Source organism: Mustela nivalis (assembly GCF_964662115.1).
Source record: "Mustela nivalis genome assembly, chromosome: 17".
Classification (NCBI taxonomy): domain Eukaryota; kingdom Metazoa; phylum Chordata; class Mammalia; order Carnivora; family Mustelidae; genus Mustela; species Mustela nivalis.
The window spans coordinates 27,528,505-27,551,704 of NC_139036.1; the positions used below are offsets into that span (position 1 = coordinate 27,528,505).

At 38.2% G+C, this 23,200-nt stretch overlaps 1 protein-coding gene across 2 annotated transcripts in view; it reads left to right on the plus strand.

The window, feature by feature from the left end:
• PPM1D (protein phosphatase, Mg2+/Mn2+ dependent 1D) overlaps nt 1–22,294 on the plus strand; it is a 42,561-nt gene extending 20,267 nt beyond the window's left edge. For both annotated transcript variants that reach the window (XM_082707505.1, XM_082707506.1), the window contains exons 3-6: nt 6,255–6,379; nt 14,054–14,244; nt 16,583–16,825; nt 20,813–22,294. In XM_082707505.1, coding sequence (XP_082563631.1) covers nt 6,255–6,379; nt 14,054–14,244; nt 16,583–16,825; nt 20,813–21,370 — 1,117 coding nt within the window. In that variant the 3' untranslated portion in view covers nt 21,371–22,294. The remainder of the gene's footprint in view (nt 1–6,254; nt 6,380–14,053; nt 14,245–16,582; nt 16,826–20,812) is intronic.
• Nucleotides 22,295–23,200: the final 906 nt, after the last annotated feature.

The window sequence follows — 23,200 nt, forward strand, 5'->3', positions numbered from 1 at the left end:
AGCCTGGTGGATCCCAGGACCTTAAGATTATGACCCGAGCTGAAATCAAGAGTCAGATGCTCAACTGACTAGACACCCATACACTCTGAAAAATAAAAATATTAAACTCACTGTGTTGGGCACCTGGGTGGCTCAGTCAGTTAAGTATCTGTCTTTGACTCAGGTCATGATCTTAGGGTCCTGGGGTCGAGTTCCGACTGCTTCTCTCTCTCCCTCTCTCTCTCTCTCTCTCTCTCTCTCGGTCTCTCATGAATAAATAAAAATCTTCCAAAAAAAAAAAAAAAGTAAACCCATTGTGTTAACATAAAGAACATTTTTTTAATGAAAAAATAGCTGTTTCCCAAAACAGATATTTAGGGAGAGACTTGGAATTGTTTTACACAAAGTCTGCTTAATGTCTGGCTTAATAGGTGACATCTAGATTCTCATAGCTGCTTCTGCCTTCAATCTTTTATGTTTTTTGGTTGCAGTATCAGAAAAGCTGGTCTTTCATAGGTATATAATTGCAAAAGGGGGATTATTTTAATAGCTTTTCTATTTATGGAGATAGTCTTCTTTGATATTATTCTAAAACTCATAAAGAAGTAGTTTCTTGGGGCGCCTGGGTGGCTCAGTGGGTTAAAGCCTCTGCTTTCGGCTCAGGTCATGATCCCAGGGTCCTGGGATTGAGCCCCGCATCGGGCTCTCTGCTCAGCAGGGAGCCTGCTTCCTCCTCTCTCTCTGTCTGCCTCTCTGCCTACTTGTGATCTCTGTCTGTCAAATAAATAAATAAATCTTTAAAAAAAAAAAAGAAGTAGTTTCTTAAGAGTTAATAATAGTGTGGTATCTGAAATTATTATTTTTTTTAAAGATTATTTATTTATGTATTTATTTGTCAGACAGAGATCACAAGTAGGCAGAGAGGCAGGCGGGGGGCATGGGGAAGCAGGCTCCCTGCTGAGCAGAGAGCCTGATGCGGGGCTCAATCCCAGGACCCTGGGATTATGACCCGAGCCTAAGGAGAGGCTTTATCCACTGAGCCACCAGGTGCCCCTGAAATTATTTTTTTTTAAAGATTTTACTTATTTATGTAAGAGAGAGAATGAGAGAGAGAGATTGAGAGAGAGCACGAGAGGGGAGAAGGTCAGAGGGAGACACAGAGTCCCTGCTAAGCAGGGAGCTGGATGCGGTACTTGATCCTGGGACTCCAGGATCATGACCTGAGCCAAAGGCAGTTGCTTAACCAACTGAGCCGCTCAGGAGCCCTGGTAACTGAAATTACATCAGTGACCTTTTTATATGCTTACGTTCCAGATCCATAGGTGTATCAGTTAAGAGCCATTTTGGTTAAATGACTTTTTTTTATTAACAGACTTTATTTTTTGGAGCAGTTTTAGTTCACTGCAAAAGTAAATGGAAAGTACAGAGTGTTCCTATATATTCCCTGCCTCCTATTAAATGCACAGCTCCCACTATCAATATCCTCTAGCAGAGTGATACATTTATTACAATTGATGACCCTACATTGACGTACCTAAAGCCTGTAGTTTACATTAGGGATGTTTTAGGGTTTTGACAGGTAGCTACCATTGTAGTTTCACTGTCCTAAAAATTCTGTGTGCTCTGCCTGTTGATCCCTTCCTCTTCCCTTACTCATGGGAACCACCTGTCTCTGTATATCTCCGTAGTTTTGCTTTTTCCAGAAGATCATATAGTTGGAAACATGTAGTATATAGTCCCTATGTGTGGTTTTGTAACATAGGCATTGGTCATTTGTGAAATACTTCTGAGTTAACACAGATCCAAATATTGACATATTTTATTATATAATATCATATCAAATCTTATAGCCTCTCAGAAACCCCACTGTATACACATGGTCTTATGAAAATAGTTTTGACCTAGTAGACTCCCTGAAAAGGTCTGGGAGACTCCCAGGAGCCTCTGAGCCATATTTTGAGAACTACTTTTCTAGTAATTTTGAGAACCACTTTTCTAGTACTTCTTTGGTTGTTATCGTATACATTTTAACCTTTAGACTCTCTGGAATTTTAAAATCTGAGCTGTGTGTAGGGCTACAAGTTAATATTTTTTTCTCAATGGCCATTAGTATTAGTAGCTACTAGAACAATTATGTATCTTTTTCTTACTGATTAGAAGGGTAACCAGGCATAAAACCCCTCTTTAATGGGAAAATGACCTTGAGTTTACCCTCTTCTAGCACCATTTCTCTGGTTAAGATGGAATGTCAGTTCCATTATAAGGTAACATTGCTTATGGTAGAATGATCCTTGAATTGGAACTGTATTTGGATAGAGAAGATTTTGAGTGGACTATACAGACCTTATTACCTGCGCTGTATACAAGCAGTTTGACTTATGCAGGGACTGGTAAGTCAAAGGCTATTATAGGACACTGATTCCTGGGGCATATGAAGTTTATGTGGGTCATATGAAGCTTGTTCTGGGTGCTAGAAAATGGCTCTTAGATTTCTCTTAAGGATGATTGCTGAAGACAGCATAACTGAAGCTGCCGTGCTGGCATACTGTTTCCTGTTCTATATCCTACAAAGTTATCTATTTGATCCTATAGTGTGAAGATCAGTCTGTATCTGAGACCATTGCTCATAGTCATGCAAAGTGAGCTTTGCAATTATAAACTGGATTCCTGTATATGTTTGGGTCTTTTTCTGGGCTATTTTTATACTGTATGTTCTTGTACGAGTAGCATACTTTTTAAAAAGAAATTGTGGCTCATTATAATTTTTAACATTGGGGTGCCTGGGTGGCTCAGTGGTTTGGGCTGCTGCTCAGGTCATGATCTCAGGGTCCTGGGATCGAGCCCCACATCGGGTTCCCTGCTCCGCAGGAGGCCTATTTCCCTCTCTCTCTCTCTCTCTCTGCCTGCCTCTCTGCCTACTTGTGATCTCTGTCTGTCAAATAAATAAATAAAATATTTAAATAAAAAAAATAATTTTTAACATTGGTAGTACTGATCCCTTTTCATTAATCTTTTAAAAAATATTTGCTGGATTATTCTTTATTTTTCTATATGAATTGTTAAATTATATATTCTTTGATTTTTAATAACTTTTTTTTAGAGTTTATGTTTTTTGTCTTGTCACTTAAAATACCATCCGCATGGTTGGACAGATGCTCTTTGCCATTTGGGAGCAGGTGTCTTTTTGCACAAATTGAGCTGTTTTATTATAAGTTATTTCCTCCTTTCCCTCTCTCACCCTAGGCAACTGGCCAGTGCTCTGTTTTTCCAGCCTTCTGTTGCTGCTCAGTCAGCTCTCTGCATATCAGGCTGTGCCTTTGTTTATGCCTTTTAATCATACAGGACAGCAGTAGGGAGTGCAATAAAAGCAGCATCTTTTATAAGATTGCTTTGTTTTTTGATGCTGGATTTAAAATTTGTTTTAACCAGTACCATTAGTTTTTTGTTCCTCAGAAGCATAGAGACAATAATATCTTTGACTATTAAATATCAAGAAGGCTCCTACTTAAGATTTATAATGGAAACAATTTGGGTAGCTACCATAATTACTTAAGTATTAAGCCTTACATTTTAGGGAGCAGGTTTAGGAAAGAACAATAGGACTTAATTAAGGTAGTATGAAGGCAAAATTATTGTGTCTCTTCTTGTGAATGGTAGATTTAATCTTTACTCTCCTGTTTGTTTTTTGAGGGTAAGTATTAAAACATAAAATAACAAAATGACCACCTTTGGTTTTCTAACTTGCTATGATGTAGAACAATGTTGCTTTGAGGACTCTGAATTAAACTAAATGGGTTCTCAAAAGGATAGTAAATAAACAACTCCTGACTTTCTCTTCTGTGTTATTAATGATTGACAAGGTTTAGTGACCACTCTGTACTTGCTTTATTCCTCCTCTCTGCTATCTAACATGGTTGCCGCTAGCTACATATGGCTGTTTAAATTTCAGTATAATTTAATTACAATGAAAATAAAAAATTAATTCCTCATTAGCACTAGCCACAGTTAGAGTGCTCAGTGGCCACACAGGACAGAGTGAACATTTCGATCTTTGCAGAGTTTCATGAGACAGAGCTGCTTAAATCTCCTGGCTTCCTCTTTTGAGATAATTTTGTTTTCTATTTCAGAAAGAAGGTTGAGGCTCTTCTGCCATAGTCCTATTTTTCTTGGCTCACAGAGTGGTTATTTCTCATTTATAAGGCTTATGCCGTTATTTTGCTTCTCTCAGGATTTTTATTCATTTGTTTTCTCTTTTCTCTCTAGTATTTTCATTTTTTTGAAGTTGGAGTAGAGATAGAAAAGCTATAGTTGGGGCTTAACTGGCTGGCAGCTGTTGAGGTGTATGGTATTTTCTAGTGACATTCCTTTGAGAGTGGTCACCATTATTTGTCCTGTCTTCAGCTTTCAGCGTCTTGAAGCCAGTGTCATTTCAGTGTTCATCAAGTTTAGAAGGATAGAGTCATGCTACTCAAGGTCAACATAATAAACTAATAAAGACTCATATATATATATCAGGATGTCTTAGTACTCATTAATTATGAGAAAAATGACCAACAAGGAAACCACATATTGTCAGCTGGCCTGCAATAGATGAATGAAATTTCAGATTGTAATCAAAGGGTTTCTGGATGTATAGGGGCGCTAAGTGAGAAGACTTAATTAGGTTATTTTAGTGTCCTCTATCTTTGAAAGTCTTGGGGATCAACCTCATCTTATGCATGTATTTTTTTTTTTTTCTTATGCATGTATCTTGTCAGGTGGACTTAATATCAATTTTTAGGCTAATAGTGTTTCTTGAAAATTCTCTTTGCTGCTCTTTCTGCCAACTTTTTTAGCCTTCCGGAGGAACATCTTTCTTTCATTGATTTTTTTTTTTTTTTTTTTTTTTTAAATTCAGGCAGGTCATGATTAGTTAAGGGTCAGTTTACTGTTTCAGTCATGCCAGGTACCTGCTGAGAGACCATCTCTAGTGTTTGTGTGTGTTTATTTTTTAATTTATGAGAGAGACCGAGAGCGAGCGAGTACACGTGCACATGAGCAGGGGTTAGGGCCAGAGGAAGAGAGAGAAGCAGACTCTGCATTTAACAGGGAGCCCGTTCCAGGACTCAGTCCCAGGACCTAAGGATCAAGACCAGAACCAAAGGCATACGCTTAACGGATTGGGCCACCCAAGTGCCTCTCTGTTGTGGTTTCATTATTACTTTTTTTGCTTAAAGATTTGACTGTATTTCCATGTTTTAGGCAACCTGGCATGTACTGTTCTGTGTATTAATTATAGATTTCTGTTGCTGCTATGCCAGATTCCTTTCTAAGAGTTTTATTATTTTTTTTAAAAGATTTTATTTATTTATTTGACAGACAGAGATCTCAAGTAGGCAGAGAGAGGAGGAAGCAAGCTCCCTGCTGAGCAGAGGGCCTGATATGGGGCTCGATCCCAGGACCCTGGGATCATGAAGGCAGAGGCTTTAACCCAGTGAGCCACCCAGGCCCCTCTTTAGGAGTTTTCTTATTCTGTGATTCCCACATCTATATCTCTACAGCTGATCCATTTCCAAAGTCTACTCTCGTACTTGTAATTACAGAAACATCTAAATATATGATATTTCTGTTGAGTTATATCATCAAATTAAAAATACTAAAACTGAAGTTGTACTGTTTTCAGCACCCTCAAATCCATCAAAAATTATCTTACATCTCCTTTTCAGTTGTTGTTGTTGTTTTTAAAATTTTATTTATTTATTTGATAGACAGAGATCACAAGTAGGCAGAGAGGCAGGCAGAGAGAGAGAGAGAGGAGGAAGCAAGCTCTCCGCGGAGCGGACAGCCCGATGCGGGGCTCGATCCCAGGACCCTGGGATCATGACCTGAGCCGAACGCAGAGGCATTAACCCACTGAGCCACCCAGGCGCCCCTCCTTTTCAGTTTTTTAATCACTATTTATTTATAACCTCTTCTTCCTCCTTTCAGTTTTCTTAGTTATCACATTATCTTGCTTTTTTCTCTGACATGCTGTCTACTCATTTTTCTTCTCATTACTTCTACTCTGTTCTTTCTAAACTACCTCAGCAGTCTCAGTTCTCCTCATGTTAATCTTACCTATTCTGTGTTTGCTCTCTGAACAGGAATTTTGGTTTAAGCATCTTTGTGTCTGAAACAGATAAGTCATTATTTCATGATCATATAATCTGATTACATTAGTTATTTACCACATTAAGCTACCTTAGTTGTTCTATTTTATTCGCTTAGAATTTTTTTTTTTTTTAACTCTTTTTCAGTGTGATGAACAAGTCTGGTGTGAATCGTGTAGTTTGGAAACGACCTCGGCTCACTCACAATGGACCTGTTAGAAGGAGCACAGTTATTGACCAGATTCCTTTTCTGGCAGTAGCAAGAGCACTTGGTAAGTAGGACTTATATTTGGTAAATCATACTAGATTTTCTACAATGTATGGTGGTAACATAAAAGAGGAGACTAAGAACTAAATCCTTATTTGACTGATAATGGAGGTAGAAATATGCTGTTGTTATAGTAAATGCTTTAAAACTTAATGGAGGGGAAGGTTAAAATGGATTTCAGTGCTGGTTGCTCTTTAACCATGAGTCATGTTCAACATTTTGGTGATTCACACCAGTACTTAGGGAAGTATATATATGTCTAGGCTTGGTGTTATCCTTAAAATTATTTTTAAATGTGCTTCCCTACTTCAGCCTTTTATATTTCTCTTAAGAACCTTCAAAGGGGGGCGCCTGGGTGGCTCAGTGGTTTGGGCTGCTGCCTTTGGCTCGGGTCATGATCTCAGGGTCCTGGGATCGAGCCCCGCATCGGGCTCCCTGCTCCGCAGGAAGCCTGCTTCCCTCTCTCTCTCTCTCTCTCTGCCTGCCTCTCTGCCTACTTGTGATCTCTGTCTTTCAAATAAATAAAAAAAAAAAAAAAAAAAAAAAAAGAACCTTCAAAGGTCTCTTTCTCATTAGCTAGCAAAATAAATTGTTCATGACAAAATAAAAATACTTATTTTCGAATCTACCTGGTTTTGGACGCAAAAAGGGAGGGCATGCAGGTTAAGATAAGGAGTTTGGTGCAGGCATTATGTGTGGTAGGCAAGAAATAAACCTTACAAGGGTTTATAGTAGACCATGATAAGGAATTTTATTTTATTCATTTTTTTCTAAAGATTTTATTTATTTATTTGATATACAGAGAAAGATCACAAGTAGGCAGAGAGGCAGGCAGAGAGAGAGAGAGAGAGGAAAGCAGGCTCCCTGCTGAGCAGAGAGCTTGACTTGGGACTCGATCCCAGGACCCTGAGATCATGACCTGAGCCGAAGGCAGAGGTTTTAACCCACTGAGCCACCTAGGCGCCTGGGAATTTTATTTTAAATACTTTCAGGAAGTAATTGAGTGGAGGAAGTATACCACAGTGGTGAAGAGATAGACTTTGGAGCCAAAATTCTTAGGGTCCAATGCCAATATTGTTATTTACTGCACAGTTACATATAGTAAGGCAAGTCACTTACTATATATAAATTACTTAATATACGTGACAGTTTTTTCAGCTGTAAATGGGGCTAATAATGGTACCTGCCTCATTCAGTTGTGAGTATTGGATGACTTAATATATGTAAAGTGGTTAAAACAGTGCCTGACACATAATAAGTGTTCTGTAAATGTTACTGTTGCTGTTTATTGAAATAGGGCAGTGACATGATGCATGTTTTTAAAAAATTAATTTGTCAGGGAGAGTGTAAGCAGGGGGAACAGCAGGCAGAGGGAAAAGCACGCTTCCCACTGAGCCTGATGTGGGACTGGATCCCAGAACTCTGGGATCATGACCTGAGCTAAAGGCAAAATGCTTAACTGAGCCACCCAGGTGTCCCCAGTTCTTTTTCTTTCTTTCTTTCTTTCTTTTTTTTTTAAGGGTCATTTTGATGCTGTAGTGGGTAAAATTATAGGGTGATAAAATTGGAGGCAAAGGTACTATTGGGGGCCTGTAGCAGTATTCTAGGCACTCTACATATTTGTAGATTTTAGCAGAACTCAAAGGCTGTCTGTTTCTCAGGTTATTCATTAATAGTATAACCATGTGATATAATAGATCTTTCAGTTGTTAGCAAGGATAAAGAGGGAGGAATGTGATAATTGGCAAGTAATTAATATTACTAAAGAACAGCATTTTTTGTTTGTTTTGTTTTTAAAGATTATTTATTTTAAAGGACAGGAGCCGGAGGGGCCGAGGGAGAGGGAAGGAGAATCAATCTCAAGCTAAATCTGTGCTCAGTGCGGAGCCCAACAGAGGGCTTGATCCTAGGACCTTGACATCACGGATTTGAGCTAAAACCAAGAGTCAGACACTTAACCCGACTGCGCCTCCCAGGCATCTCAAGAACAGAAGGTTTTTTTTATGGGGAACCCAACTAATTATACTGAGGGCAAGGTCTTACTTCAGATTCAAACTGAGGGGTAAATTGAGGAGTGCCTGGGTGGCTCAGTGGGTTAAAGCCTCTGCCTTCAGCTCAGGTCATGATCCCAGGGTCCTGGGATTGAGCGCCACATGGGGTTCTCTGCTCAGCAGGGAGCCTATTTCCCCCTCTCCCCAACTCTGCCTGCCTGCCTACTTGTGATCTCTCTCTGTCAAATAAATAAATAAAATCTTAAAAAAAAACAATATTGAACCTTCAATTTAGAAAAATAGATGCCAAGTTATTTTGTATATATGAAGTGTGTGTGCCAAGCATTTTAAGCCTTGAAACTCATAAGAGATTGTGTAGTGGAAAAGTAGGAACAGATGAAGGACTGGCAGAAAGAGCAGGAAAACCAACTGGTTTTTCTGTTTCAGACTTTCTACTTTCTACTTTTCTTTTTGACTTCTGTATCTCTAGAGTAATTCAGACAAGAAGTAATCTAACTCCTACTTGAATATCTTCAGTAAATCTTAATATTTCAAAGTACAAACTCTTGCATAATTGTCAGTTAAAATCTGCCACATGAATCTTTCAGATATTGACTCTAGTTTTATGTGTTGAGTCAAAAACAGGGCAGTGTATTTATTTTTCCTTTTGCATAATGACCATCATTTACCTATTCAAAATTAGCTAGCATGTTTTTCTAGTCTTTCCTCTAGGCTTCAGACCCTTCATTATTCTTGTCATATTGCTTTATTTCTTCATTAAATGTTCCAGAATTGAGGATATTCTGCAAGATGTGGTCTGAACAGTTTGAAGTATGATGGAAATATTTTATTCCTGCTACCTGAGCATTGTACTTCTGCTTGTAGAGTCCTGGAATCTGTCATTAGCTTTTAGTAATCATACCACGTTTGTTGGTTTATTGAAATAGCTCCAGTCGTTAGATATTTTTCTTATGAACTGCTACCAGTCAGATTTCTCTATTACATACACTTTGGTTTTTATTGGAGTAGTATGAGGGTGGGGAGGCAGAGACAGAATTAATAGCAGCATTGAATGAGCTTCTTATAGAATATCTAGTCAGTCCAAAAGGTATTGATTACTGTATTTGGAGAGAGATATTGATGTGATTTTTAAAAAAGATTTTATTTATTTACTAGAGCACAAGCAGGGAGAGGGGCAAAGGGTGGGAGACAGGGAGATAATCCCAAGCAGACTCTGTGGTGATGTGGAGCCTCATTGGGGCTCAGTCAACATTTGTTAACTATGTAGAGAGAAAGAAATATAGTCCTCAATGTTTATTTTACACAGATACTCAAAAGTACTTAAGCAGTGGTATATCAGCATTGTTTTAAAATATCTCCCCATAAACTGCTTTTAGTTGCAAAAGAGAAAAAATAGTAATTAGGGGTGCCTGGCTGGCTCAGTTGGAAGAACATGCAACTCTTAATTTCCAGGTGGTGAGTTATAACCCCTATTGGGTGTAGAGATACTAAAAATTAATAAACTTTTAAAAAAGAAAAAACTAGTAATTAGAGAACAGAGAAATCAGGCAGTACCTTGACTAAATAATCAAAATTATCATCACTAATGAGGAATAGTGCTGAGACTGACACAATATTCCCTATGTAGTATTCTGGCCAAGATGTATAACCTAAAGAAATGTTATAAGTGCATGCTATTCCTGATCCTAGGCCAAAGCCTATAAAAGATCCGGAGCCTGGGATCATGACCTGAGCCAAAGGCAGACTTAACTGACTGAGTCACCCAGGTGTCCACAAATAAATAAAATTTTAAACTTTTTTTTTTTTTAACTTGTTGCATGGTAATACTTACTGGATCATAGTAAATTATAGTATTTAGCACCATTCTTATGGTTTATGACCATTTTTAATCTAGCTTTTTGGGAAAGAAAAGTTTGCTTAACAGAAATTGGTACCATTTTTAGAAACTCATGAGGATTAGAATTACTTGCATACAGATATAACAAAGGTGCCTTCTAGTGGCTGCGTGATAGAATTGTATGTGAATCTTGCAAATCATTTATTCCTTGAACAGATACTTACTGAGTGCAATATGTGCTAAGCATGTGGTCTTTGTCCTCTTGGAAGCTTACAGTATAGAGAAGGGGAGAAGCATTCATCGGATCACAAAACGAGTTGAAAAATTACATCTCTAGGGGCGCCTGGGTTGCTCAGTGGTTTGGGCTGCTGCCTTCGGCTCCGGTCATGATCTCAGGGTCCTGGGATCGAGCCCCGCATCGGGCTCTCTGCTCCGCAGGAAGCCTGCTTCCCTCTCTCTCTCTCTCTCTCTCTCTCTCTCTGCCTACTTGTGATCTCTGTCTGTCAAATAAATAAATAAAATCTTTAAAAAAAAAAAAGAAAAATTACATCTCTAAATACTTCAATATGTGCTAATGAGAACTTAAAATAAGGGTATTATACCTAGCTGGAGAGGCAAGAGATATTTGATACTGAGCTGAAGTTTGAAGAATTACTAGTTGTTAAGAGAGGAAGAACGTGTGTTCTAAGCATAGGAGCTGCATCTGCAAGCAGCTCTGATAAGAGGAAGGAAGGTGAGAATAATAAGGAACTCTGACAAAGCCCAGTGTAGCTGGAACAGAGATATGAGAATAAGAGGCATGGATAAAATGACTTTATTTTAGATTGTGGTTAAGAGTTGTAAATTAGGAATAAGACTAAGCTATTGCAGAGTGGGAGTGGAAACAACTAAATTTGGGTATACGTATGTTTTTAATTATGACAAAGATACATAATTTTGCTATCTTAACCATTTTAAGTTTACAAGTCAGTGGTGGTATTAAGTTCATTTACATAGTGTTTTGCAACCATCACCATCCATCTTAAATATGTTTTATTTTTTATTTAAAGATTATATTTATGTATTTGAGAGAGAGAGATAGCAAGAGAGAGCATGAGCAAGGAAGAGAGAGAAAAGAGTTTCCTTGCAAGCAGGGAGCCCGATTTGGGGGTTGATCCAAGGACTCAGATCATGACCTGAGCCGAAGGCAGGTGCTTAACCGACTGAGCCACCCAGGCACCCCTTAAATTTATGTTTTCAAGGGATGATTTTTGGTTGCAGTTTAAAGATTTTATTTATTTATTTGACAGAGAGAGAGAGTGACAGAGGGAACCCAAGCAAGGGGAGGGTTAGAGGAAAGGGAGAGGCAGGCTCCCCACTGAGCAAAGAGCCTGCCGCAGGGCTCCATCCCAGGACCCTGGGATCAGTGACCTGAGCCAAAGGCCGATGTTTAATAACTGAGTCACCCAGGTGCCCATTGGTTGTGGTTTAAAGAATAGATGAATTGAGGCTCTTTGGAAGGGAAGCCACTCACAGAGTAGGGGGAAATGTTAAGTCACTAGAGGTAAAGACTACTGGGTATCCTGTGCACTGTGGGCTGCCATGTGCCACAGAAGCCAGCAGAGAACATACTGAAACCAGAAGAAAGGTCTTTTTCTCCTCTGGTGTCCTTCCAGTGCCCCTACTAAGGACAAAAGGGAAATGGTCATCAAGGAGACAACTAACAACATTTGCCGCAATGTCCAAAGGCTCTCCCTTTACTACAGGGATGATAATCTTTGATTCTATTTTGGTGTACAAACAGTAGACCAATGATAGAAACACTTAATTCAAGGCCCAGTTCTGATCGTTGCTCATTTTACCTCGGGTAAAGCCAGGATTCTCTAAACTGATTAAATAAGGGAACCATGCCTATGTCATATGTTCTTAAATCTGACTATGAATACAACTCACCTAGTGAGTTTGTTAAAAATTCACATTCCAGCAAATTTCACCGGCAAATTTAAAGCAACTTGAGCACTAAAACAATAATAAAAGGGGCACCTGGGTGGCTCAGTCAGTTAAGTGTCCAACTCTTGGTTTCAGCTCAGATCATGATTTCAGAGTTGTGAGAATCCATAAGCTTATAAAGAAAGATACTGAAAAGATTATAAATAAAACTTCAAAAAAAAAAGAGAAAAAGAAGTAAATGCATCTTTGTAAGTTTACTTGGATTATAATTAGCTTTTAGTGGTTGCATGTTTTTTTTTGTTTTGTTTTGTTTTGTTTTGTTTTTAAGATACTATTTTTACATAATCTGTATGCCCAGTGTGGGGACTTGAACCTGCAACACCAAGATCAAGAGTGGTACACTCCAGTAACTGAGCCAGCCAGGTGCCCCATGTGTGGTTTGTTGTTTTTTTTTTTTTTTTCTACTCTGAGAGATGAATTGCCACTTTACCTTTCAAGGGGCTCATTTGGCAATGAATTTTGCTATTTTAAAGTAGAACAATTGATTTGAATTACTTGTCCCTTAGACTGTGAATGTGTTTTAATTGGACAATACTTTTGATAGGACCTAATGAAGGGAAGTTTAAGTAAGGCAGAGAAAGGACAAAGAGATTTACTCTTGGTTAGCAGTAAGTCAGATCTGCTGAAAGAGTGCTAAAACCACTCTTTTGTCTGAAAACCTTTTGCTTCTATTTGGTTTAAAATATTTTCTTTCTGTCTTTATTTGAGAGAGAGATGGCAGGAGCAGAGGGGAAAGGGAGAAGCATGCTCCCCACTTAGCAGGGAGCCTGACTTGGGACTCAATCCCAGGACCCTGGGATCATGACCTGAGGCAGACAGATGCTTAACTAACTGAGCCACCCAGGTGCCCCAACCTTTTGCTTGTAATTTAGGCCTTTACCCAGAGTATTTTACAACAAACAAAAGAGATAGAGATTAATGTTTTCTTTTTGTCTATTCTTTCCCCAGTTTGGAGGAGTAAAAAAAGTTAGATAGCTCCACTTAACTTTGTCTTATGTATCACAGAAAAATAAGAGTTCCTTTCCTCACTTCCTCCCTCTCCCCCCCGCCCTTTTTAAAAAAGATTTTATTTATTTATTTGACAGAGAGATCACAAATAGGCAGAGAGGCATGCAGAGAAAAGGTGGAAACATGCTCCCTGCCAAACAGAGAGCCTGATGCGGGGCTCGATCCCAGGACCCTGAGATCATGACCTGAGCTGAAGGCAGAGGCTTAACCCACTGAGCCACCCAAGCACCCCACCTTCCCCCTTTTTTAAAGATTTCTTTATTTGAGAGAGAGAGAGAGAAAGAGAGCACAAGCTAGGAGGTGGGTAGAGGGAGATGGAGAAGGGATAAAGAATCTCTAGCATACTCCTCATGGAGTGGGAAGCCTGTCGCAGGGCTTGATCCCACGACCCTGAGATTATGACCAGAACCTAAAGCAAGAGTCAGACACTCAACTGACTGTGCCACCAGGTGCCCCAAGTAGTTTTTATTTTATTTTATTTTTAAGATTTTATTCATTTATTTGACAGAGAGATTACAAGTAGGCAAAGAGGCAGGCAGAGAGAGAGGGGGAAGCAGGCTCCCCACCGACCAAAGAGCCCGATGTGGGGCTAGATCCCAGGACCCTGAGATCATGACCTGAGCCGAAGGCAGAGGCTCAACCCACTGAGTCACCCAGGTGCCCCAGTTTTGTTTTGTTTTTTTCTTAAATCAGGTATGGATTTTGAATGTTATCAATTGCTTTTCTGCATCTATTTTGATGAATGTGTAGATTCTCTCCTTTAATCTGTTGACAAAATATTACTAGCCTGGAAATAACACTTCTTGCTTATTTCTGCCCCCCCCCCCCCCAGGTGATTTGTGGAGCTATGATTTCTTCAGTGGTGAATTTGTGGTGTCACCTGAACCAGACACAAGTGTCCACACTCTTGACCCCCAGAAGCACAAGTATATTATCTTGGGGAGTGATGGACTTTGGAATATGATTCCACCGCAAGATGCCATCTCAATGTGCCAGGACCAAGAGGAGAAGAAATACTTGATGGTGAGAAGTAACTCAATAATTTGATATTGTTGTCTATACATTGTTCTGCTACTTTGTCATAGGTCTAAGGATGTTCACTTTGAGTAGGTATTCCATTTGCCTGGCTCTAGAATTACATAAAACAAACTTTGCAGCTCATAAAGGGAATGAGACAGGATATAAATTAGATAAACACACAACCACAGACTTTGTTATGAATAGCCCTTAGTGGCCTATGAAACCTCATTAATTCTTTTTAAAAAATTGAGATGTAATTCATATACCACAAAATTTTACATTTTTTATTTTTTATTTTATTTTAAGATTTTATTTATTCGACGCAGAGAGAGACCACACAAGCAGGGGGTAGTGGCAGGCAGAGGGAGACAGAGAGAAGCAGGATTCGTGGGATCATGACCTGAGCCAAAGGCAGTTGCTTAACCAACTGAGCCACCCAGGCGCCCAAAATTTTACCTTTTTAAAATGTATAACTCAGGGGCACCTGGATGGCTCAGTCATTAAGTGTCTGCCTTTGGCTCGGGTCCTGATCCCAGAGTCCAGGGATCGAGCCCCGCATTGGGCTCCCTGCTCAGCGGGAAGCCTGTTTCTCCCTCTCCCACTCCCCCTGCTTGGGTTCCCGCTCTTGCTGTATCTTCTATCAAATAAATAAATAAAACCTTAAATAAAAAATCCTCTTAAAAAAAATGTATAGGGCGCCTGGGTGGCTCAGTGGGTTAAGCCGCTGCCTTCGGCTCAGGTCATGATCTCAGGGTCCTGGGATCGAGTCCCACATCGGGCTCTCTGCTCAGCAGGGGGCTGCTTCCCTTCCTCTCTCTCTGCCTGCCTCTCTGCCTACTTGTGATCTCTCTCTGTCAAATAAATAAATAAAATCTTTGAAAAAAAATGTATAACTCAGTAGTTCTTACTATATTCTCTAAGTTGTGCAACCGTTACCACTATATCATTCCAGAACATTTTATCACTACCTCCAAAACCAATAATTGCCAGTAGTCATTCACTGCCTCCTATTATCCCCACCCACTGGCAACCACTGATCTTTCTGTCTCTCTTTATATTGGCCTGTTTTGGATATTTCATGTAAAGAGATCATATAATATGTGACCTCCATATTTGACTTCTTTCACTTAAGCATAATATTTTCAAGGTTCATCCATGTTGCTTGTAAATAAAAGTACTTTATTCCTTGTTAGGGCTGAATAATTTTCCATCAACGGATATACAACATTTAATTATCCATCCATTTACCAGTTGATGGATATTTGGGTTGTTTCCACTTTGGGGCTCTTATGAGTGAATGACTTTTGTGAACATTCACATACAAGTTTTTGTGTGGATATGTTTTCATTTCTCTTAGGTATATACAGCACCATACAGGTATTTTCTCTTCTTTATAATTTTTTTCCCTAGCTTTATTTTATTTTATTTTATTTTTAAGATTTTTATTTATTTATTTAACAGACAGAGATCACAAGTAGGCAGAGAAGCAGGCAGAGAGAGAGGAGGAAGCAGGTTCCCAGCTGAGCAGAGAGCCCGATGCGGGCCTCGATCCCAGGACCCTGGGATCATGACCTGAGCCAAAGGGAGAGGCTTTAACCCACTGAGCCACCCAGGCGCCCTCCCTAGCTTTAAGAATGCAGTATATAATACAAATAATATGCAAAATACATGCTAATCAACTTAATTTTATTGGTAAGACTTGTGGTCAACAGTAGGCTATTAGTAGTTAAGTTTGAGGGGAATCAAAAGTTATACATGGATTTTCATTTGTATGGGGGAGTTGGCATCTCCAACGCCCTCCATTGTTCAAGGGTCAATTGTATATATTTAACAGTTGTTTATATTTTCTTGTCTCTGAATTTTGTTCATATTCTTTGGCAAAATTTTATTGTCATTGATTTGTAGAAGCTCTTATTTTAGGAGAAGATTGGCCCTTTGCAATAAGGGTTTTTTTGTTGTTGTTGTTGTTTGTTTTTGCCATGCCTGATTATCTCGTTTGCGAATTGTTTATCTGTAATAACTTGATGTTTACTTTCCATTTTAGATAACTTCTGTATAACTTTTCCTATTACAGTGAAGACTGAGTTTCTTGCTACTAAAAAGATAAAAACACAGGTGGAATTTAACCACAGGATAAGGCCTTGTCTTAATATTTAAAAAAATTAGAGCAGTACTCTTAACATAGTTATGGGGTCTATGGATAATGTTTGAAATTTAGGAAATTTTACTTATGTGAGCCATATTGAATACTTTGTTTTTAATTTGATACTTTGTTTTTAATTTATAGTGGGAACTAAATCTGAGTTGTTAACCTTCTCTCTCTTTGTTCTTTTAACTACAGGGTGAACATGGACAGTCTTGTGCCAAAATGCTTGTGAATCGAGCACTAGGCCGCTGGAGGCAGCGTATGCTTCGAGCAGATAATACTAGTGCTATAGTGATCTGCATTTCTCCAGGAGTGGACAGCCAGGGAAATTTCACCAGTGAAGATGAGCTCTATCTGAACCTGACTGATAGTCCTTCGTATAATAGTCAAGAAACCTGCGTGATGACTCCTTCTCCATGTTCTACACCGCCAGTCAAGGTATACAGTTCTCTATAGTATTTGAGGTTTTTAAATAGAATTTCTTTGGTTAGAATTGCCTGAAAAGTTTTTCAGATTCTTTGTATCATAGGATTTTGGATTTGAACTGGGTTCAAGAAAGTGATGGATCTTTGTCATGTAACTTTTACTATCATTGATTCATCTTCCCATCAGTACTGTTCTGCATGCCAGCTGTGTGCACAGTGCTTAATGGAAAGGAGATGTACATAACAATATTTTAACAATCCCCTTCTAATACTATGTACATTTATAAACATTTAAGTTTGTGAAGTACTTTTGTATATATTTCATTTGAACCTCATAAATGGAATGGGTAACTAGTGCAGATATTATTCCATCTTACAGATAATAAGACTGAGAGATTAAGCAATTCGGATAAGATCATACAGACTACAGACTGAAGTGGACCTTAGGATATCAGATCTTAGAACTGGTTGTCTAATAACATGGACAAGAAACATTATTCCTCTTCTTAGATAATTTTGAATGAGTTTAAGATAAGCTGTGAAGTAAATTTAAATGGTACTGCATTTCCCTTTTTATTATTTCATCCCAGTATTTTCCTACTAAAAATTGGTAGTACTGATAACTGCTTTGTTATACGTGGGACTTCTGAGAATGTGCTTTTATTTTTGTATTTTTGAGAGAGAGCATGTGTGAGTGAGGGGCAGAGGGGAATAGGAAGTGAGAGAATCTTCAGCAGGCTCCACACCCAATGCGGAGCCCAACGCCAGGCTCGATCTCACAACCTGAGTTGAAACCAAGAGTCAATCACCCAATCCACGGAGGCACTCAAGGGCCCCTATATAAAATGTTTTTTAAATTATTTCTGAAAATCTGGAGACCTAATGATATAATAATAAAGATAAGGAGATTTATGTATACCCTAACTTATATTTAGGCATTGGTAGTTAACTAGTTGGCCCCACAAAAATATAGGAAAATATTTGGAGCCATTCAGAATAATTAGTGATGTTAGCTCTGACTTAACAAGTAAATAAAGACAAATCTCTGCCCAAGAAATTGTGTTTTATCTTAATTGACAACCACGACTACACATGTAATCTATTGATTTATTTTCTTGGTAAAATAATCCCACATTTAGTAACATCTAGATAAATAGAATGATATTTTGGTCAGCTTAGTTTTTAATACTTTACCAGATTTAGAGTAGGCATTTGAGACTAGGTTTATCTATTTATAGACATGTCAACTTCTGTATGGATCCTAAGGTATCCAAGTAGTCAGATCTTTGTTTTGGGATGAATATGGTAGAAATACCTCTGTTTAAGTGATATATCACTCTGACACACATTTTTCTCTGTCCTTTCTTTAGGGCAAAACTAAATTTAGCTTTTTGTTTGCTTTTGATTATTTTAAATTTTATTTGTTTATATGACAGAGAGTGAGAGAGATTGCACAAGCAGGGCGAGCAGAAGGGAGAGGGAAAAGCAGGTGCCCTGCTGAGCAGGGAGTCCGATGAGGGGCTGGATCATGACCTGAGCCAAAGGCAGACACTTAACTGACTGAGCCACCCAGACACCCCAATATAGTTCTTTTTAAATAAGCCAAGAGTTATTGGAAGGAGGAATGAGGAAGGGAGTTCTTTCAGAAAATTAGCTTTTAGTTTCAGTTGTGTTCTAGGCACAATTTTCAGTTAGATTTAATGTTGGATTATAAGATTGATGGAGCAAGGAATTTGATCTCTGAAGTGGTAAAACTTTTAAAGTTTGTGTTTTTAGGAGGTAATCTCTCAATATTACATTTTATGTACATGTAAAAAGATTTAGCAATACAGGTAATTCATCTGGGATGAGTCTGAGAAGTCTGAGCAATTGCCTGTGCTAACAGATGCAGTGTATTCCCGCAGAATGCCAATAAAAAGAGCAGAGCAGGAAAAGGAAAAGTTCAAGGAGGAAGTGGGGGAAGAAAAGCCAGCACACATGTAGTGTCAGAATAATAATCTTGTGAATTTAAAAAGACAGAACAGTGGCACCTGGTTGGTTTAGTTGGTTACGTGGGTGCTTTTGACTCAGATCATGGTCTCTGGGTCCTGGAATCGAGCCCTGCATCGAGCCTTGTATTGGTCTTCTTGCTCAGTGGGGTGTCTGCTCCTCTCTCTCTTTCTTCCCTTCTGAGCCTCCCCACTTCTTTTTCTCTCTCTTTCAAATAAATAAAGTCTTTTAAAAAATAAAATAAAAATAACACAACAGAAATTAAAATAAATCATATTAACTCTGAAATTGTTCCACTGGTTTTCTTTTATAAAGGAATTCCATCTAATAGCTAACCTTATTTTACAAACTAGAGCAGCATGTTCTATTCCTACCAGTGGCTTGGTTATTACTTTCTTTTGCCTAATTTAGTGATGTGACTGGTAGTAGGAAGCCTTCTCTGTCTGCCTGATCTTACTGTAAATCCGTTTTTCTTTATTTAAAGCAGGACAAACTCTGGCTCAACAATTTCTTATGAGTAGGTATAGTTTTCTGTGATTATCCAGAACATGCTTGTGACCAGGGTAGGTATTGGAATCAACCTATTGCAAAAGGATGAGCTCACATACATCTCTTGCTGATATTTTTGAAAGCCATATGTAAATATTCTGAAATGAAGACTATCCTGTTACCCTTTCTCAACACTGATACTTTGAAACAAGATTGCTACCTAACACCTAGTCAGTGTTAAAACAGATAAGAAAAGGGGCTGGGTGGCTCAGTTGGTTAAGGTCTGCGTTTGGCTCAGGTCATGATCCCAGGGTCTTAAGATGGAGCCTGCATTTGGGGGGGTGGGTTCCCTGCTCAGCAGGGAGCTTTCTTCTCTTTTTCCCTCTGCCATTCCCTCTCGCTTGTGCTTTTTGGCTCTCTCTTACTTCTCTGTCAAATAAATAAAATCTTTAAAATATAAAATAAAACAGATAAGAATAATTGTGGTTTCAGTAAACTATGCAGTGTTAAAGAAATAAATGAATCAATTCTTTCTGCAGAAAGAAAGAGTATTTTCCTAGTAAAAAAAGAGAAAAAACCCACAAAAAAAAGCAGCAGCAGCAGAAGCAGCAATGTTTTTGAGGCAGTCCCAAATTAGGAACCGGGGTTTCTCATCTCTAGCTTCCAGTTGACCTAAAGTCAATACATTTTTTTCCATTAAAGCATGTTCATTCATGTTTATGGTGAGATTGAAATGCTTTTGGGTGGCTTAAATTTCCCTTTGCTTCTCAATTCTAGAACCATTAAAGGAAACATTCTTTTTATAAGTATACTTTTCTATAGCGTTTTTTTGAGAGGCGTTTATTTCTAAGGGATTTTTATATCAGAGGAAGACCAGATAATATGTTTTCATTTATCCTTCTACAAAGGGTTTACTTCAGATTATATTAATATTTTAATAAATGACTTGATTAAAGGAGAAAAAGATTTGAGGGAAATGTTATGTACTTGAGGGAGACAGTGTTTATGCTTAAACTCTGTTCTTGAACTATTAACAATGATTTTATAAAGTATTAGTACTATGAGAGATTTGGGTTTGATAGGAAAAATATTCTGAGTATATGTAGATCTAGGACACTGTATCTAAACGAGTGGTGCATATCTAAATGACCCATCAAGCTTTTAAAAAAAGAATACCTGAAAGTTTCCATATAATTTTCATTTATTTCTTTGAGAGTTGCCCCAGCCATGTTCTCTAGGTTCTCAGACATCCTGCTTTTCTCAAGTTCTAGAACAGTCTCTAGTGTTTGGGAGATAGGTACAAAGCAACAGTATGAGTTTGCAGTATGACATTATTGCTTTAATGTTGCAGTTTACATTTTCTCTACTACTGAATATTCAGAAATGAGAATATAGAAAAAAATAAGTAAGAAATTAACCAACCAACCAAATTTTTCACTTATGAAACTTCATCTTGTCTCCTAATGATTAAGCTGAATTCTATGATAAATTATTTATTTGGCTTACCTTTCTTGTTTTTTAGTCACTGGAGGAGGACCCATGGCCACGGCTGAACTCTAAGGACCATGTACCTGCCCTTATTCGTAGTAATGCCTTCTCAGAGAATTATGTAGAAGTCCCAGCGGAGGTAGCTCGAGGGAATGTCCAGCCGGCAGTCATACCCTCAAAAGATCCAGAGCCACTTGAAGAAAATTGCACTAAAGCCCTGACTTTAAGGATACATGATTCTTTGAATAATAGCCTGTCAGTTGGCCTTGTGCCTACCAATTCAACAAATACCATCATGGACCAAAAAAATGTAAAGATGTCAACTCCAGGTCAAATGAAAGCCCAAGAAGTTGAAAGAACCCCTCCAGCAAACTTTAAAAGGACATTAGAAGAATCCAATTCTGGCCCTCTCATGAAGAAGCACAGACGAAATGGTTTAAGTCGAAGTAGTGGTGCTCAGCCTGCAAGCCTCCCCACCAGCTCACAGCGAAAGAACTCTGTTAAACTTACCATGCGACGCAGACTTCGGGGCCAGAAGAAAATTGGAAATCCTTTACTTCATCAGCACAGAAAAACTGTTTGTGTCTGCTGAAATGTATATGAAAAATGTTTTTTTTCCAAACTTAGGATTTAAGAGGGCTTTTTGAAGTTGGTGCAGAACTTGAACTTTTTTTAAGGGGACAAAATAAAAATAGTATACAGTTTGACTTTTTGGAATTCAACAGTTTTATCTTGGCCTTGTACTTGCTTGTATTATAAATGTGAATTTTGTAGATGTTAGGGTATAAGTTGCTGTAAAATGTGTGTACATTTGTATACTTTCACACAAACTCAGTCTCTTACTCTGATACACAGTAAATGTAACAACAGGGCTAAAGGTTAAAAAAAATCAAAAGAATCTATTAGATTTTAGAAATACATTTAAACTTTTAAAAATGTTTATTAAGAAATTTGTATAAGTCACTTGTGATGAAAACTACACAACTTTTTAAAGTAAATTATTAAGCAAACTGGAAAAGTGATGTATTTTCATAGTGACCTGTGTTCCACTTAATGTTTCTTAGAGACAGCTAGTGTCTTTTAAAAATTATTTTTTATTTCTAATTTCATAATTCAGAACTAAATTTTTCATAGCAAAAGTGTTGAGCCATGCTGAAAGTAGCTTGGTGTTAGTCTCCCTGTTCTAATTAAAATACTATGCAGTATCTCTTAATTCAGTAGCATTTTCTGAAACCTTAATCATCCGATATACTCCCCAAATCTTTGGAGTAGAAGGAGGTGTGTTTGCCTAAAAAGGTGTCCCTCTCAATCATCCCAGACACTCAGTGGCATTATTAGGTCTTAAAGTAGTTATTCTTCTCTCGTGTTTGCATAAAATATGTGAAGTTTTTCTTGCTATTTCAATAACAGATGGTGCTGCTAATTCCCAACATTTCTTAAATTATTTTATATATCATACAGTTTTCATTGATTATGTGGATATATGTTTGTTCATCTAATAAATCAGTGAACTGTTCCTGATTTTTGTTGGTTTATTTTAATGATAGAAACTTTGTGTTTTGCCTTGATCATGCTTTAGAGTAACAACTTAAAAATATATGTAATGTTTATTTTTGTACTCTTCACTTTTTAATTTTAATTTAGAATACATTGAAACAGGCCAAATATCCAACAATAGAATATGGTTAAGAATATGGTGAAGCTAGTTATGGCTTATAAACATTTGATGAGATACTATGTTGCACTTAATAATACAGGAAAAAACCAAGATACTTAGTGTCATTTTGGTGTGATGAATTGTTCTACAATAAGAAAAAATTTAAATTTATTAATTAGGAAGATCTCTTATTAAGAGATTGAAGAGTTAATTCATGCATTCAATATCCACAATATGCTGGGAACTGCGCAATTGGAAGCATACCAGTTTTCAGTAACAAGATTGAGAACCAGGGGTCCAGGTAAAACAATTGTGGCTAGCTCCTTAAGAAGGATTTATAGTTACCTAAGAGGGATTTTTTTTTTAGGGTTTTATTCATTAGAAAGCGTATGAATGGGGAGATAAGGAGAAGCAGACTCCCCACTGAGCAGGTAGCCTGGTGTGGGGCTCAATCCCAGGACACCGAGATCATGACAAGTAGAAGGCAGACGCTTTACCGACTGAGCCACCCAGGCACACTGAAGAGTTTGTTTCCAGATCTTTCAAGACAGTGATACAGCCACTAATAGATACTTTTTTTTTTTTTAAAGATTGTATTTATTTATTTGACTGAGACACAGCCAGGGAGGGAACACAAGCAGGGGGAGTGGGAGAGGAAGAAGCAGGCTTTCTGTGGATCATGCCCTGAGCCGAACGAAGGCAGATGCTTAACTACTGAGCCACCAAGGCGCCCCCTAGTAGACACTTTAGAAGTCGATTTATTGT